Source organism: Corticium candelabrum, chromosome 12, assembly GCF_963422355.1.
Source record: "Corticium candelabrum chromosome 12, ooCorCand1.1, whole genome shotgun sequence".
Classification (NCBI taxonomy): Eukaryota; Metazoa; Porifera; class Homoscleromorpha; order Homosclerophorida; family Plakinidae; genus Corticium; species Corticium candelabrum.
The window spans coordinates 7,129,896-7,148,717 of NC_085096.1; the positions used below are offsets into that span (position 1 = coordinate 7,129,896).

At 43.8% G+C, this 18,822-nt stretch overlaps 2 protein-coding genes across 2 annotated transcripts; one reads left to right on the top strand and one right to left on the bottom strand.

Moving 5' to 3' along the window:
* Positions 1 to 573: 573 nt before the first annotated feature.
* Positions 574 to 1,272, top strand: LOC134187699 (uncharacterized). The gene has a single exon (XM_062655851.1). It carries the CDS (start codon positions 574 to 576, stop codon positions 1,270 to 1,272), a length of 699 nt encoding a protein of 232 aa, XP_062511835.1.
* Positions 1,273 to 15,114: 13,842 nt separating this feature from the next.
* On the bottom strand, positions 15,115 to 16,680 carry LOC134188024 (uncharacterized). The gene has a single exon (XM_062656205.1). The coding sequence runs from the start codon at positions 16,497 to 16,499 to the stop codon at positions 15,201 to 15,203; it is 1,299 nt and encodes a 432-aa protein (XP_062512189.1). The 5' UTR covers positions 16,500 to 16,680; the 3' UTR covers positions 15,115 to 15,200.
* Positions 16,681 to 18,822: the final 2,142 nt, after the last annotated feature.

Consider the following 18,822-nt stretch of genomic DNA (forward strand, 5'->3'; position numbering starts at 1 on the left):
AATTCATAAAATTCATACATATTTTTGGGACTTTTTCCTTGTGTGACAACATCTAAATTGAGGAGAGACTAGTCGTTTTAAGGTGGTTTTAAGGATGAATTGAAAGACATGGTAGTTAATAATTAAGAAGATTAGCAACCATCTTGTATTCAGTTGAAAGAAAGGGTTTTACAGAATTTAAGGTTTTGTTTGAAAATGTCATGTTGTAACTTGTAAATTCAGCAGTTTTGGCCATACATATAGACTCAGGCTTAGGAATAGGAATTAAAGGGAAACTCCAATGGAAATACAACCTGATCTCAAAGTGTAGTCTTTAGTCACACAGCCAAGTTCAGCTTTCGAAAAGTCCGTCGCTGCAAGAGTACGATCTAAATTTTATGATTGGGACAAACAGAATGGGTGAGATGGACACCACAGGAACGATACTTCTACTGAAGACATCACCTGTTACCATGGCAACACCACATAATCCTATAAATGCTACTTTGGACACCTCTGCAGTCCTACTATTGATACAGTTTGTCTGCTCTACATCTACGCAACAGAATTAGTAGTTTGACGCTAAACAAATGAATGAAGAGCTTTAAAGTCAACTACAACCACTGTTCTTCACATTTTGGCATTGAAAATGGTGTACGACAAGGGAGCGTTTTGTCTCCATCTCTGTTCAATCTCTATATAGATGATCTTTTGATACAGCTTAGCTTTTCTGGTCTTGGAGCTAGAATAGCAGATCTATACCTCGGGTGCTTGACTTACGCAGACGACATAACACTAGTGTCCCCAAATGTTGCTGGATTACAACAAATGTTAGATATATGTACTACGTATGGAAATGAGCATCATCTGATATACAGCACCAAGAAGAGTGTCGTGATTACATTCAAACAGAGACGATGGAAACACTCTAGTGAATTAGATGTCTTTCCCTATGGCAATAGATTACCAAACAAGGAGTTGATAACACATTTGGGCGTTGTCATGAATGGTTGCTGTGTGGTACAGACCACATTGGAGGCTAGAAAAAGAAACTTTTATGCTGCTGTGAATGGTGTCATTAGCCGACTTGGTGGAAGTTGTCCAAAAGATAGTGTATGGATGACAATCATGGAAAGTCAACTATTTCCAGTTCTTGCATATGGAAGTCATTTGTGGAATTTTGAACGAAGTATAGTAGAGACGTCTGTTAACAAAGCGTATCGAAAAGGTATTCGTCGTGGGCTTTGTATAAGACAGAGACTCTATAGTGGAAAGAAGTCCACAATTTGTTGAGGCATCTCTTAAGATGAAAATACTACAGACTAAATTTCTTAAATGGGCCACAGATTCAAGAAATGAACTTGTGAGAGGACTGGCATTGCTAATAGTTAGACGTAGTTATCCTGGACACGGATTGGATATGGTAGATGGTAATATTTTACGTGTAGGTTAAGTGATTTTGTGTGTTAGTTATGTCATTTGTCTACATGTGTGTGTGTGTGTGTGTGTGTGTGTGTGTGTGTGTGTGTGTGTGTGTGTGTGTGTGTGTGTGTGTGTGTGTGTGTGTGTGTGTGTGTGTGTTTTATGTTGCCCCTATGAGGGAACTACACCAGACTTGGTGTGATAAAAATAAATTATTATTATATTATTATTATAGTAGACACGTGTAAATACCAATGTACTTGACTCAACATATGACCGGTACATTCTGCACAGCTAACCGAGTGACTTAACTATTAGAAGTACGTGTCTTCATGGTCACTTTCCTCACTGTCCATTTCAAGCGTACATGAAGTATATTGGTTTTCGCAGTCTGCACAGCTACAAGCATCAGTACATTGCATACCTTCACGTGCACACAAACAACGAGCTGAACCACATCCAGTTTGACAATGGCAATTGATTAGAACAAGCAGATTATCTGGTGCTGGCTTTTGCATCATCCATTGTATTGATAGTTTACCATCAACAAGTTCCCACCCGTGATCACATGGAGAGGGTATGTCTGGTTTAGCTTGAAGGGCCCGTGACCAAACTCCGGCCTGATAGTTGGCTCTCTGCACATGCTTACGCAAAGCATCTTGCATTGGCGGAAGGCTTTTGCCCTGTGCGCTCTTGACAGAGAACAACTCGTACTGACATTTGTTAACATCTTCTGACTTCGATCCATACAATTGACACACAAAAGCTTCGCATAGCTGAAACAAATCATCAGGGACACTGAATAGATGACCAAGGCGTGCAAGGGCAACACAGAACTTGGAATCTGATTGCAGAAGTTGTAATCCAGCTTTCTTTCCTCGCCTTTTGAATGCACTAGTACTATCACAGTCGGTTAAAGTGTGTAGTCCAAGAAGTGCATTGCACACCGTTTCACCTTGATGACTTCTCAATGTTTGAATGTCGATGTACCACAAGCGTGTTTTAGTTCCCGTTCGGAAAAAATGCGAGTAGCGATACCACGACTCAGAGTGCATGCCAAGATTGCAACGTCAGTGTCAGGTGATCTGATCACTGCACTCGTATACCTGTTCGCAGCTGCATGTGCTGCATGAAGTAGCAAGCGAGTATCTGCTTTCTCGTGAGAACACTCTAGGTCTGGAACTTCAGCGGCAGTAACTGCAATTCCATCACTACTGGTTAGAAGAGTACAGGTAGTGCCGTGAGTGACGAAGGAGAAACGATTGTGAAGTTTTCGAGCATATTGTGGCCTTACCCATTCCTTGACAAGGAACTCTGACAGATCCAACTTATTGCAGTCCGCAGATAAATATTTTCCCATTGTGTAGGGCACTTTTGAGATCAATTGGCCACTCGAATTTTTTACTATCCCTTGCTTTGCTCATTGGCTTCGTTCACAGCTCTTGATGCTAATGGTAGGGTATCGGTCTATCACAAAGTCTATGCAGACAGAACCCAATAGAAAAGACGCAGTGACCATTTCAAACACTTTGTAAGCAAGATCTGCAAATGTATTCGGGACTGCAGTTATCCCTTGTAGCAATACCATGACATCAATCATCCACGCACAGTCACTAGGAACATTTTCAGTTAGAGGAACATGCTTCTCCAATGAATCGAGAAGTTTAGACTTTGGCGTCTTAACTAAACTTCCATCCATTGTTGCTATGGACCAGGGCCCAGGGCCCAGTTCAAAGCAAAGAACATCACACAAGTTCAATGCCCTGGTCTGCGCTACAACCAGCAATCTAGCGAACAGGTGTCGATCAGCACAGATTACGACTTCATGTCCTGTAACTTTCACAGATCTTGACTTCAACAGTGCCGAAACAGTCTTCAGCTTTAGCTTGGGTAGAGGGTCGCAAAAATTGACAGTTTGCGACATCAGTCTTTTGTTTACAAACTGCATGAAGTGCCATTCTTCGATGGCGTAGGCGTGTAGTAAGAGGCCAGACGAAATATTGCAAAGATTATCATGATCTTCAGCTGTAAAAGGATTTGTACCTGTTCTGATTGTTTCGAGAACAGCCTGCACAGAGGCTTCATCTTTCTTGACGCGGCTTTCACAACAATCCTAGTGCAATCTTTTGGTAGTTTCGCCTAGTCTTGCCATGTCCAGGCAGTTTCTGGAGATCTCAGCTCGTTGGTAGGCGTTGATGATCCATTTCTGGACTGCCTTGGGTTTTTAACTGAAACCTATAATACCACTCTTGGTCTTGGTGTCACGATTAACTGTCTGCTCAATCGCTTGGTCTACTGCAATTTGTCAGAATGCCGAGGCACTGTGTTGAACACAAAATTCCCCTTTGATGAATTCATTGTATGCATCACGATGAGTCTCGGGTAAAGCAGTCATTTCACACCATTAGAGCATCAGATATCGGCTGTAATTAACTCTGTCATAAGCAAACAACCAAGGATCATCTTTCTTGTGGTCACAGGCGTAATTTCCAGTTGGCTGTTTGAATTGAATGGATAAAATCAAGGAGAATACTTACCATTTTGATGTACGTCAACCACAATTTGGCAACCGAAGAACCCAGGAAACACAAAACAAGCGAAATCTCTTGAACAACAGTTTGAACCCGTCTAATTTTTGCAAACTATTGAAACATAGAGAGGACACACTTCTCCGCAGTGCAGCCAAAGAAGACAGTAGACTTTCTGTAAGCATGTCGTTTGCATTAGCTTGCCTTACCAGATATTCTTCAAATTGTTTCCACAGAATGCGGTACATTGGCTCCATCATGGTCTTATGAGCATGTGCAGCATGATTATAGTGCTTTTCTGATATAACCCCGTTAACTGCATTTATGCCAAAGATCGCAGATTCGATGAGAATGTCAATTAGACCTGCATCTGCAAATTGCTTTCAAATAACAGCAAGAAAAGTAGTGATGTGTGGCAGCCACCCATCTGCAATACAACACTTGAAAATTCAGCCCTGTGTTTCCAGACTATCTCTTGTGCTTTTCAATAGATTGCTGATCAAGCACAATGACAACCGAAGTCTGCTGTAGTCGATCGGCAACTGCAATAGACCGCTTTAGCAAACGATACACTGTCGAAAGCTGCGTAGGTGATGTAGGTATGATAGGCAGGTAACCTACATTGCTTAGGCGAATCTCATCATCATGTCGGAGCAAAGAGTTAAATCCCGCCCAGCCAGGAATTTTTTTCTCGTTGCTCACTTGGCCTAATATCAAGCTATCACTTTCTTGAAGACGAGTTAGAATCCATGTAAAGTCAGCTGACTGTGACCGGTCGCTCTGTGAGAGAACCATTGTTTCTGCAGACAGACCTATTGGCAGTGGCCCTTGTCTCCTTCCAGCATTGTATTCAACTTCAGCCTCTAAAGGAGAGGTGACCGACTGGCGATGTCTGTTTGGCCAGGATGGGTTGGTGGGCAGGTATGGGGACGCGGTGGACACTTGTTGCTGCACAACGATTCCGTTTGTGCAATGGGTGGTACCAGCACCTGAAGGAGTGTCTTCATTAATATCATTATTGTCCCAACAGAAAACTGTGAAGACGGAAGATCTAATGTTCGAAGGAACAGTTGCCACGTGTGCTTCTTGCTGTTGAGTTTGCTTCAACACCATTGCTCTCTTGTATTCGCTGAGCTGTGACTCGGAGATTCCGTGACCGAATCGATTAAAGATTGTTACAACTTGTGTGGTGCCGGTGATATGCTTCAAGGCCAGTGGCAGAGCTACGTGCTTAGGCGTTTTAACTCTACCTCGACTCGTGCAATAAACTAAATCCTGATCGATTGAAAGGATTCGCCATCTTATTGCAGGAGATATGCCTTTGACTTGCTCAGACAAACCCAAAGGCTGACATGACTGATCGCCACATACTATCCAGCAGAGAAAGTTATACAGACAAACTGGGATGTTGACTTCAGTTTCACTAATATTTTAGGGATGTGGTGGAAAGGGCATTTGGTTTTTTCAGAGAAAGCAGTTCTCTCCGCAAAATCATAGCAGCTGCGAATATAATTGATGCTTCACTAGCGTCTTCTCTATTAGTGGTGACTACCTCATCTTCAATGTCAATCATTGACATGTCCTCATCAGATGATAAGCGTTCTGCTGCAGCTTTTAGCTGCAAGCAAGCAACGCTCAACAAGTGGGGTGGGCGGCACTGCACTACTAAAGACATATTGGGACTCGTTTCGCTTTTGTGGTCAATGGAAACACAGTTGAGACTGGAAGTGCTTAAGCAGTCGAACTTTCAATTTGTCATCTCGATAGCTTTCTACTGCTACTTCCTCGTCATGCAAATAACCGCAATAGGACGAGCATAGGTCTGAGGGGGGGGGGGGGTGACTGAGGACGTATCATGTATTACTTTTTCTTGTACCTCCTTTGTTAGTTTTAGGAAAGCTTGTTCATGTCGACTAGGACCGCTAGCATTTCGCTCTTCCTCTTCTTCTTTTTCTACCTCTTTCTTGACTAGAATTTTGAAATATTGTGGAGACGTGTAGTTCTTGTAACACGGTGGAGGGTACATGATGTCTTTTGCGTGTAAATCTGCACTTTCTATCTCTAGAAGTACTCTGTCATTTTGACGGATGCGCGCTGCATTCAACAAGGTACCTGCTGTGCATTCCCATGTGCAACGAACGATCTGTTCTAGTAGTCGTCAGTTGTTTTTTCTCGTTTTCTGCCTGACAGAAAAGGCATCGTCTCAGATCAAGACCAGGCAGAGTGCTTCGAGTTTGACGTCGATCATCCAAGGTCTCTCCAGACAAACGGGCTATCGTTCTGGGTGGGCAAGTCATACTGTAGCACAAACTCGTATCACGTACTCGGAAACTGCAAAAACGGATCTTCAGCCACTCCTACTCACTCCTATGCCAACCACACTGCTCAATATCCCAGATACTCAATTTCGAGGTCCTAAATCTCCACAACTGGGCCTTTCGAGCTTTGATATTCAATTGAAAAGAATGAAAGTTTGATTCTGGTAAGTCCTACCGTATTCGTCCGTAATAACGCCCTGGGCTTATAGAAAAGAGATATTTTTTCTGGGCATATACTAGGGCATGGGCATTATTTTGGTTCCAGGCGTATACATGGTCGCAAAATGCTGTTGTTTGGCCAGTCATCATCTAAATACTTGAAGACAGAAATACACAAAAGCTTGCAATTATCCATTTGCAAGATCAAAGGTACTGGTATCCGTACAGCATCAGCATACACGCAGAAACTAAACACTATGTATACACATGCAAACCACAGTTGTCGGCCTGAAGCTGGTCAAAGCATCTGGGTCGGTAATTGCAACGAAGACATGAGTCTAGCAGTTAGCACTTTCACTCAACACTGGCACCACCTCATCAAATGCACACAGATGGAGATGAAAGTTCTGCGGACCCCATTTTGTTGTGTTTGCGCATGCGTATCCTGGGTTTATGCTTGGGTGTATAGTTGGGCATGGGTGTTTTTTTGGGCTGACAGTTCTGATCTGTTGCACATGAGCGTATATACGTTCATGGGCGTTATTTCGGTATGGGAGTTATTACAGGGGGAATACGGTATTTTAGTTAGGAAGCAGATCTGGCCCGATTCTAGGCCAAGACAGCCATTTTTACCATGGCAACTGAGTGGTCATTCAGATCGCCTTTTCTCTAGGAAAGGACACTTCGTTTCGGCTGTAAACACACACACAGCCTACTCTAGTTATTAGCTAGTGATTCATTACCGGGGTTTTCCGAAACAGCGCCCAGGGCCGTAACACGGAAAATGAGAATTTCTTGGGCAAATGTCCGCTCTCAATAGCCGCCCGGGCGCTTAATAGGAATTGCTGCATAGGAATTCTTCCTTTTCTATTCCCATCTCCTCTCGAATTCTGTTGGCCTCTTCTCGTACGCGGAAGTAGTTGACAGAAAGGCGCTTTTCGCGCTGACTCTGAAACCACGTGAACAGCTGTTGTTCAATGTGTGGAAACTTGGGAGTACGACCAGACCCAATTGCCCTCTTACGCTTCTTGTCAGGCGTTTCTAGATAGGTTCCTTCTTTGTCTCTCCACTCTCGTATCCTCTTCCGGTCAATACCCAGCTCACGTGACGCAAGACTTACATTGTTTCCAAACTCTTCTTTCAGCATTCTGACAAAGCTCAACTTCTGTTCCACGGTGTAAGACCGCTGTCTGGTCGCCATACGGTGGTACTAGGGTTACCCTACGGTGGTACCGTATTAGTATTGCCCGACGGTAAGTAACGCACGTTAGTACCGCGGCCTCGGAATACGTAGTAACTTCCGACTTCACATAACACAATCTTGATTCTCAATAGCGGCCCATGGGCTGTAAATGAGAACCGTTTCCAAAAGATCGCCCACTGGGCGGTTTTTCGGCTGGGCGCTGTTTCGGAAAACCCCGGTACATAAAATTTAGATCGTACTCTTGCGGCGACAAACAAAAAAACAGCGACTTTTCCAGCGTGGGCTATGGGACTATTTGTCGTGAAACTTTGTGCTGTGCTACTTTCAGGCTAACAGTCGCTTTGGTAGCAGAGAAAACACGGGTTATGTATGGAGCATGCGCCAGGCTGATACGTTATTGACACGAAGCTCTGCCTACACCAAATGAATTCCCTGCGTTGCTCAGTTATCTTGCCAGTAAACTACACGAAAACTAAACTGGAATGGTAACTATAGAGGGATCTTGTGTTTTAAGACCTTAGAAGAGCTCTCTGCAATGAAAGTAGGATGGTAGACCCTGTTTTCTCCCAGCAGACTTGCCTCTCTTCTCTTGCAGAAGATGAGGCTAGCTCAATAAAACTCAACAGTAATAAGCGTTAGCCTTCATTCTATTAATCTACAAAGAGAAACATTCAGAGGGTGCAAATATGAGATTCTCTTGGAGAGATCTGAGTAAGGGGACACGCCCCTTTCAAACAGTGGCTGGGCGAAGTGTTACAGGTGCTTCTAGAATGGCTTTGATTGAACCTTAGGCTTTTACACGAGCGCAATGATGTAGACGGTGTAGCTAGTACTGTAGTACGTAAGTTGTTTCACCCTGCACAGTGTGTAGACTCGTGACCATGACAATATATCACCCCTTCATCGTTCCTGGATACTCAATCCTCTAGCGCGGCTTATGAGACATCTAGAAGCCATGTTGATCGCCAAAGCTGAGCACACCGGACTGCAACCTAAATTTGGCGTGGACTAGAGAACAAGAAGGAGGGGCGTGTCTACCTTCAGCAGGTCTCTCAGAGAGAACGTCTATGCTTTCTTGACATACTTGAACCTTGTGCATGTTTCTCATCGTAGATCAATAGAGTGAAGGCAAACGCTAATTACTGTTGAGTTGTGCTAGGTTCATCTCCTGTGAGAGGAGAGGGTCAAGTCTGCTGGGAGAAAACAGTCTCTAGTATCCTACTTTTATTACAAAAAGCTCTCTAAGGCCTTAAAACACAACATCCCTCTATAGTTACCATTCCTGTTTAGTTTGCGTGTAGTTTACTGGCAAGATAACTGAGCTACGGAGGCAATTCATTTGGTGTAGGCAAAGCTTAGCGCCAATGACGTGTCAGCTTGGCGCATGCTCCGTACATAACACCCGTTTTCTCCGTTACCAAAGCGACAGCTGGCCTGAAAGTAGCACAGCACAAAGTTTCACAATAAAGCCTACATTTTGAGATCTTGTTATATTTCCGGTGGAGTTCCCCTTTGAGCTTTTCCACAGAGTGTGTATATTGATCTTGGAGATGCATGTAGGATAAAAGCTTTGGAATTTTAGTTTCCATAGAAGGCATATTATTAACTTGAAGTTTACTTTATGGAAGAAGATTGGGTTTTGCTGATGCTGCAGAGTTTTACAATGGCATTGCTGATTTGCATTTGTACTTATTAACAATTGTTGACCATTTTATACTAACTGGTGTCTGAGTTTGCATGTGACTTTTCATTTTTGGTATTGGTAAGCTGTTTGGTGATCCAAAGCATTCTTTACATTTTTGTCTTTTTGACTCTGACTTCACTACTGATTCAGTTGTTTTGTGAAATTGAATAAATTGTTTTGTGGTTTCATCTAAGTTTTGTTGGCAGTGCAGTAGATAGTTCAGGGTACACAACAGGGTAGCTCTTGTCACACTGTTACCGAGATCAGATGAAATTGAACATCTACATATGTACACGTGTATATACACTGACTCGCTTATATAGTTGATAATCTGCTATTTATTAATTACTTGGATAAACAGTTGCTATTACATCCATGCAACCAATGAAATAACTAGGAAATCCAAGTTTCTGTGAAGATAGAGTCGAAATAGAACAGTCGTTTCAGCTACAAGGGATAAGAAACAGGACTGTAAAAGTCACGAGACTTGGCGAGTAGCGTACTCAAATTGTATAGGGGTGAACTGATTTCCAGTGTGTGGCCGATGTTTGTGACTGGTTGGCTAGCTATGTCTGTCACACTCAAGAATTTGCTACCTATGCCTCAGTGCAGTTCAGTCACAGAACAGTATTTGCGATTTGTTGTACATGGCAACCAGAGACAATGGACAAACTGTCAACCAGATTTGTACGCAACGTTCATGAAAACGTATTTTACCAAAAAAGTGTAAACTCATGTTTGCAATTGCCAGGTCTTGTTGGAAGCAACAGAACTTATCTGTCTTTTAGTAATGCAAAATCAGTCGCTTTTGTGGATTATGACATTTAGATGTGAACCTAACATTGAGTAACCGTAAGCAATTTTTATGTCCTGTATGTGCTAACTCTTGTTACTGGTACCCTGTGTTACTATATTTTGACAACTGCAGACTACATATGGACGTTTCAGTCATGTAAAACGACATTGGTTTTGTATGAGTATACCGGTAAGTAGATTTTACAAGTAGAGTGCTTAAAAGGAAAATAACGTCTAAATTTATAATTTTTGTGACAATCTTCTCATGGTATTCAGAAGGCTCATAGCTGTGGAAGCGACGGTGTAACCACAGCTTCAACTAATATAAAGCTTAATTAAAACATTCTTGTGGCAACACATTTTAGTAGATGCTTGTAATCTGATGGAGTGCCCTGTGTCAGACATTTTACAAATATTATTTCAATTAGAATGTGTACGATAATGAAGAGACAGAAGGAAAGTCTGGAATATCTTGAACAAGGTAATAATGATTGTGTTGGACAACTATTTGTGTTTGAGCACATCTACTGTACATGCAACACACACACACACACACACACACACACACACACACACACACACACACACACACACACACATGCATCCATACTAAAGTCAAAATATTTGCTATTGTTGTTGGGCTTTTTGTTTTACTTGCTGATCATTTTTTGAAGTTTTAGGTATACACTCAGACGTTGTTATGTGAACCACGTTATTTCAACCATGTTTGTCCTGCTAGTGTGTATCCTAACGCAGCTACAGGGGCATAGTTGAGGATTGTATTTCTGTACTAGTACAACCTCCTCCTTCCTGTGATCTTTTTACAATATACATATGTAGGGTCTTACCATCAACCAGATGTTTTATAAGCATTGTGTTTGGCACTGCTTGCAGTGTAAGCAAAGAAACAACTCAGTCCGAGTTGTGTTGTAAACATTTTGCAATGTTTTGCTCTAAGTCGCTTTCTGTGTTCTCTTCATGTTCATATTGTTGGGGTTCGAGAGACTCACTGGGCTACAGATGAGGAAGCTCAAGAATATAGTAAAGATTTTCCTTCTTATGATGTCTTATGCAATCTGGGAACATCCCAGCAACGGTGTTGCTATTTTTATCTCCAAACGTGCTCACTCCAATTTTTCCTGTACTGGCAGAGATAACGATGGATGACAGACATCGGCATCGGACACAATAGAGGGAAGTGTCTACCACATTACGTGTGTATACCGCCCCTATACGAGTGTCGACAGAGTGTAATTTCTTAGGTCTTGGGTAGAACCTCTCGTGGGACAGTCCAACCATTGGATCCTGGGAGATTTCAGTGCTGTCATGGATCCACGCTTAGATAAATTCAATGCCCTGCGTGACAGACCCGATCCCGGTGCCCGTCGTTTAAGCTCGTTGATCAAGATAAAGATGTTTTTCAGTCCAGGTATCCAAACTGTAGAGATTTCACATGGAAACGACATAATGACTGGGGTACACAGATGTGGCGTTTGGATTTAATATTGTGCAGCAACGATTGTTTCAATGTCAGTGAGGTCCACATAGAACCATGGCAGTGGTCGGACCACTTAGTGGTACTCGCTTCTATACCTCTGGAAACGAGTACGAATTGAAGTCCTGGCTATTTCCACATGAACGTAGACATATTAACAGACAGTAAATTTGTAGACAAAGTTGAACTTGTACTGAGTGGCGAGCAGAAAAACAACGGTTCCTTCGATCATCGACTGGTGGGAAGTGGGTAAATGTTACTTGCGTGATCTTACTCGCACTCACTGTGAAGAACGGGCAAGAAGTATGCAAAGCCAAAGGAAACATCTCCAAGCCACACTCTTTGAGTGTCACAACCACTTGTCGGCCGAATGAGAGGATTGCAATATAAGTAAGCATGATTGTCTTCGTCAAACCGAAAACAAGTTGCGCGCTCTGGATTGCTTAAATGCCGCTGGCGCCAGGGTACGTTCTCGTCTACGGTGGACCAAACGGAGAGAACAGTTGACACACTTGTGTGCTCGTTTAGAACAGCAACAACAATCGAACAATACGATGACAGGGCTGCATCACAAAGGAAACACTTACGAGACGGAGGACATGTTAGGAGAAGCAGCTTCCTTTTATGAATGTTTGTATTCTGCCTCCTCTATCTGCCAACAATCAGCCGATCGACTGACCGCAAGCCTTGATCGAAGACTGACACAGGAAGACAGTGCATACTTAGATAGACCTATTACTGTGCAAGAGATACGCATGGCGCTGGCTTCAATGGCGAGCAATAAATTTCCTGGTGTTGATGGTATTTCGGTGGAATTCTATCGTCGCTTTTGGAGTCTTTCTCGAGTCAGATCTTCTTGATGTGTACCACGAGGCTCTAACTAATGGTAGACTTGGTACGAGTGAGCGGACCGGAGTGATCAGACTTTACACAAGAAAGGAAAAAGGTGGGACCTCAAGAACTGGCGACCCATATCGCTCCTATCGTTTGATTATAAGATCTTGACCAAAGTATTGGTGTCTCGCCTGACGAACGTACTACAGGTCATCGTGCACGAAGATCAGACGTGTTCCGTATCGAGAAGGTCGATAAGATACAGCTGTCGCGTTTTACGAGATACGGTAGACTACTGCGAGGCGACAGACAGATGAGCTGGACTTGTCAGCCTTGATCAAGAGAAGGCCTTTGACCGTGTCAAATGGTCCTTTCTTGACAAAGTGATGGCAGCCATGAATATTGGCGAGACTTTTCGTTCATACATTTCGACATTGTATCGAGACGTGTCGAGTCGTGTCATCGTCAACGGCTGGATTTCGCGAAAGATCTATCCGACACGAAGAGTGCAGCAGGGCTGCCCCTTACCACCCATCCTATATGTGCTAGTTGCAGAGACGCCGTCTTCTACTATCAAGAATTCTTCCATCACAGGCTTGCAATTGCCTCACACCCACAGAGTATTGAAAGTGGCACAATACGTAGATGACACTACCGTAGTTACGACTTCTGACCGTGACTTCCGTATTCTTCAAGAGTGTATCTTTTTATCAAGATGTCACTGGGGCACGACTGAATATCTCCAAGTCCAGCGGTCTGTTTGTAGGTCCTTGCAGGGACCGCACAGACCGGCCCATGTCGTGGACGACAGATAGCCTCAAACTTTTAGGCATACACATTGGTGCCACTCATTCCCTAAACAAAATGAACTGGCAAGGAGCAATTGACAATATGTGGGTGGTACTTCACTTTTGGAAACCACGTGGATCTTCCCTTGCTGGACGTTCCCATGTGGCACGTACGCTCGCGGTGTTCAAATTGTGGTACGTGGCTCTGATCGTCCCGGCACCGCCGTGAATGGTCGACGAGATCAACACTGCCATGTGGAAATTTGTCTGGAAAGATCACGCCGAACTTGTAAGCCGTCGAGTCTGTTGTCGGACCAGGCACAACGGAGGGTTGGCCGGAATTGTAATTCAGGACAAAGTGTCCACTCTACAATTACAGTGGATCTCTAGACTAGCAAGTAGCGGCAACGGCAGTTAGAGGTACTTTGTGCGATTTTGGTTGGATCAAGCTGCCAGTCCTTTTACCGACCATTGTGGCCTTTTGTCAGGAAACTGAGCTCCCGTTTCCTCGGCCTTACCACCTTTCTATTTGTCCTTGGTTAAAACCTATCGACGCTTCAATGGTGCCGACAGGACGAGTCCATCTACATTGTCGGAGGCGACTTCATATTCTCTGTTCGGCAACCCAAACATTACCGATCCGATTGACAAACCGTTCTATTCGCATTCCATGGCGACCGCGGGACTGTGCACTGTCGGTAATTTACGAGAGAACAATAGGTGGAAAGAGATCGCACAGTTGCAACAACGATATCAAGTCGGACCATACTTTCTTAAAGGCTTTGTGCGTAAGCTGCACACTGCCATACCAGCCGTCTGGTTTACATTGTCAGACACCGAAGCCACTCCGTCAGTGTTATCAATCTCCTTTCCACTTAAGACGCCGGTTCCTCTTTCCTCCAAAAGAATTTATGTTCAGATGGCAAAATGCCGAGATGTCAGACCACTAGCCGAGGACAAGTGGACGCTCCCTTCTTGGTCGGAGGGCTGGTCAACAGCTTGCTCCACTGTTCAGGATGCAAGACTGGACATCCCATATTCCAACGATATTGCTTTCAAATTTCTTCATCGCGTCCTTCCGACTGCCGACCATCTAACACTCTTCCGACCTTTTCACGACACCTCTTGTGACTCGTTCGGCGACGGATGGGCTGACCACGAGCATATTTTCGCTTGTCCGTTGGCAAGGTCTTTCCAACCTTCTTTACGACGTATTCTTACCTGCTTCCTGTCTAATGTTCCGTCGGATGTGACTCTTTTAACTGCTTCGTTTTTGTGTGGTCTATCGCAATCATCACCTGTATTGTTTATCGTCTGGGCCTTCGTCGTATCCTATTGGCAACATTGGAATTCTTTAAATTCTTGGAGCATATTGAGTGTAACAGCTTCGGCCATCAGGCGGCGGATTGTGGAGGAGTGGCACGAAGCTTGCCTTCACCGTCCGCTGAGAATTGATTTCTTTTCTCGCCAATGGAGACCACCGGATAGGCCGTGCGCCTTGTGTCTTGTGGATGGCGAGGGCGGCCTTGACATCCGCCTGTTTCCTTTGTTGGGTATACCAATATAAAACAATAAAAACATATGATCTAGTCAGTCACTCAGTCAGTCATTTATAACTATGTAGTCAGCCAGTGTGTATGTCCATATTTTGCACAAAACGGTCATGATGGACTTATCATGTGCACCTCACACCTCAGTGTGAGTCGGGCTGGGGCACCATAGATCGCATCCACGTAGGCAGTTTTTTACTTCTCATGCAACACTAATAATTATCATACATGAGGCCTGTTTAAATGCGACTCAGGCAGGAGTCACCAGAAGAAATTCTTGTGGCTGGCAGAATGGCCGGGTTTGGTCCCCGGGTGATTTTGACGTGGTAGTGCACTCAACCTGTATCTCGAAACAAAAATAGATAGATAGATAGATAGATAGATAGATTTTATTGAATAATTTCTTTCTCTAGCACAAAAGACTAATGAAAACTGCTGTCTATTCTAATGAACGTAAGACTGAACGTCTGTGAAAGCAAGGTCAAGCGAAGAAAAAGCATAAATTAGTCTTTCCAGCTTCCTTAGAATAACTTTAGCATTGCCTTTCTGAAGTGCAACGCTAATCCGGCGTCTAGACACTGACATAAAATCCTTTTTGTTGTATTGACCATATTCATCCTTGGAGCGATCCCCTAGGGACTTGAGGAAGTTAATGGCTTCCTTGCCCCATCTCCCAAAATGTTCATGTACCAAGGGGATGACATCTGGACGTTGTCCTCCTGGATGGTGAAATTGCTTGTACTTCTCTTTCTTGTGTTGTTCTCGAACAAGGGAGGCATGGCCAGTCACTTTAGCACTAGAGCTAACCACCTCCTTGTTGTAGGGATGAGCTAGCGAGACATCTATCTCAGCATTGGTCAAGCTACCTGAGTCAAAGGTCACAATATCCGGGCGACCAAGGCTGTCGACATAGAGGTTGCGCACTTCCTTCTTGTGGAGAACATCAGCTGAATTTAGACACCTGCACCAGGCCGAGACAATGAAGTCGTGCTGCCAAATTGGGCCACCGTGACGCTTGCATGTCAAGAGGTGGTATGCACCTTCGTCTACTGTAGCTCCACAATCACAGGTGACTGCCCATTGACCAAATATAGGCAAGCCCAAGCGTAAATAAGCCGCTAAGCGATATTCGCGAGTTTCAATAGCGAGCTCATCGTCGGATGGGATTGCGTGAAGCCAAGCTCCAGCTTCCTTTCCTGCAACAGATCTCAAACGAGCAGAACACTGGTCATCGATAGACAAGGCTAGCAAAGTTGCCTCTCTGCCTTGATTAATAGCTGAAGTAAGTCTGTGCTGTAGCTTGTCAGGTTCTGTCAGCAAGTCCTCTAGAGATAAGTGAGCGTAATCACAGCCGCTTTCCAAGATGGATAGCAGTTTCTTATGAGAGTCAGTGAGTTGATGACCTAGAGGGAGGTTCGTAAGAACCTTCCCTAGAAAAGATGGAGAATAACTCGAAAAAGTGAGAAACCGTTTGGGAAGCTGTTGAAAGGTGTTAGACCATGCTGCAAGGAATGCTGCAGGTGAGATGTCTTCCAACATCGTTAAACCGAATCCTCCACTTTTTATTGATAGACAGCACTGTTTCCAATAAAGAGATGGATCAGCCATTATGCCTAGGATAGAACAAAAAGTGCGTTGTGTCAAATCATCATGTGCCCTTGCTCCTTCCGTCAACCAAGTATGTTGAACTGTCCTGCCCAAGTGGTTTAAACGGGTGGAATGACATTGCCTCAAGATCAACATAGCACTCTGAGGATCATTCAAACTTTGCAGTTTGTTGCACAGTTCAGCTCCAGAAAGTGCAGTAGATAAACAATAATTCTGCACGTAATCACAGTCTCCAATAGGACTGCCAAGTACAGTAATGCCTGAGGAAGTGAAAGGAATGTCATCTGGCCAGCTAGCTGGAATGACTCTGGAATAAGCCTGGCATTTGCTTGGACAGACAGACAAGCCAAGTTGAGTGAATGAACATTGTAGGTCTTTAAAAGCTCGCTGACAGATAGATAGATAGATAGATAGATAGAAATGAAGTCAGTCCTTCATTTACTCAGACAACTGCCTATGATTATTTTCGTTCCGCTTACTCTGCTTCGTCACCAAGAAATTGCTTTGACTACCCAGAGTGGCTGAAGCACAGAGATGCTCCATCCTTTCCAATGGGTGATCTTGTCATCACGGAAAAAGACATCTATGATAAAATCAAGTGTGCTCGTTCTGATTCGGCTCCTTGTCCTCTTGACCAAATTAGCTACAAGTTATTGAAACGATGTCCATCTTTGACTGTCGGTCTCCTGCACATCTACAATCTGTGCATTCAGCAATGCAGAGTTCCAAGACTATGGCAGTGTGCTGTCATAAAGTTAATTCCTAAACCAGGAAAAAGTATCCCTTCTGACCCGTCTACCTTCCGACCAATTGCTTTGACTTCTGTAGTTGGGAAGGTGTTCACGTCATTCATCAAAGACACTCTGTTTAAGCATCTCATATCTAATGGATATCTGGATACATCGATCCAAAAGGGGTTCATCAATCACGTCAGCGGGTGTCAAGAACATCAGTTCAAATTGGTGGAGGCTATCAGAGATGCGAAAGCCAATCAGCGGCTTCAAACCATTCTATGGATTGACTTGCGTAATGCTTTTGGAAGTGTTGATCATAACTTAATCCGCTTTGCAATGTCCCATTACAATTGTGGTGATATGGTGACAAATCTCATTTCCAATATATATTGTGGTCTTCGCGCAGTCATTTGCACAGATGACTGGTGTACTTCCAATTTTCCTTATGAGGTCGGTGTATTTCAAGGGGATCCTCTGTCAGTGGCTATTTTTGACATGGTTTTCAACCTTTACACTGATGCTTTAGAATCTCTCGCTCCAACTTGTGCCTATCAGTTTTCGTCAGTGGCTCAAAACTCTTTCTTGTGTAGTTTTGCTGATGACGCTGTCGTAGTCACAAGAGGTCCACATGAAATTAATGCTGTGTGCAAGCGAACAGACCAATTCCTCGAATGGTCTGGCCTAGAAGTCAATGCAGCAAAATGTTCAACTTTTTCACGTCGGAGGCTGATTCATCCAACTGTCTTTGACCCGGAAATCTCTATACAAGGGCAAAAGATTCCATTCTTGTCACACAAGAAAAGCTACAAGTACTTGGGTCTTCCAATTGCGTCTGATCTGTCTCATGCCGACATTTCAAGAGAGCTTCTGGAGACTACTAAGAATTTATTGAATAAAGTCGATCAAACAGCCGTTTCCCGAATGAATAAATGTCTTCTCTATAAGAGAGCGGTGCTACCGCGGCTTTCATGGTTACTGAGCATTGCATCTATTCCTTTGTCATGGATCGAGAAATCATTGGACAGTGTAGTCACGAAATTCTTAAAAAAATGGGTCGGTCTTGCTCATTCAGCAGCTGTCTCTCGCCTTTTCCTTAACACCAAGAACGGCGGCCTCCAACTTGGCCAACCGTCAGATTCTTTCAAGAGACTACAGTCTTGCAACCTGCTTCGATTTACTAAATCAAATGACGAATGCTTGAGAGCCCTGGCAACTATAAAGATTTCAAGAGAGACTGAGTTGTCATCAACCAGATTTAGTGCCGGCAGTTTCTTGGCAACTCTTGATACTTCGCCTGGGTGCCTGCAATCAAAAATAAAGAACATCAAAAAGACGATTACGGAATCATCAAATAATCGTCATTTGTCACATCTTACCTCCCTGTCTGTACAAGGTCAAGCGGCTCGATTCAAGGACGTGGAAGCTGAGCACTTTGCCTTGTCCCTAAAATCTCTACCCGATGACTTGTTCAAATGGGCAATAAATGGACTCCAGGACACCCTCCCATCAGCAACCAACTTACAGTTGTGGAAGAAAATTTCGTGCAATCAATGTCCTCTCTGTCACCAACCCCAATCGCTGTGCCACGTGCTAAATGCATGTCCCAGTCTACTTGATCGAGGTTTGTACAAACAGAGACACGACAATACGCTGAGACTATTTGTGGACTTTCTAAAACGTCATCTTAGTCAACAGTTTTCCATAGTAGCCGACCTACCAGAATC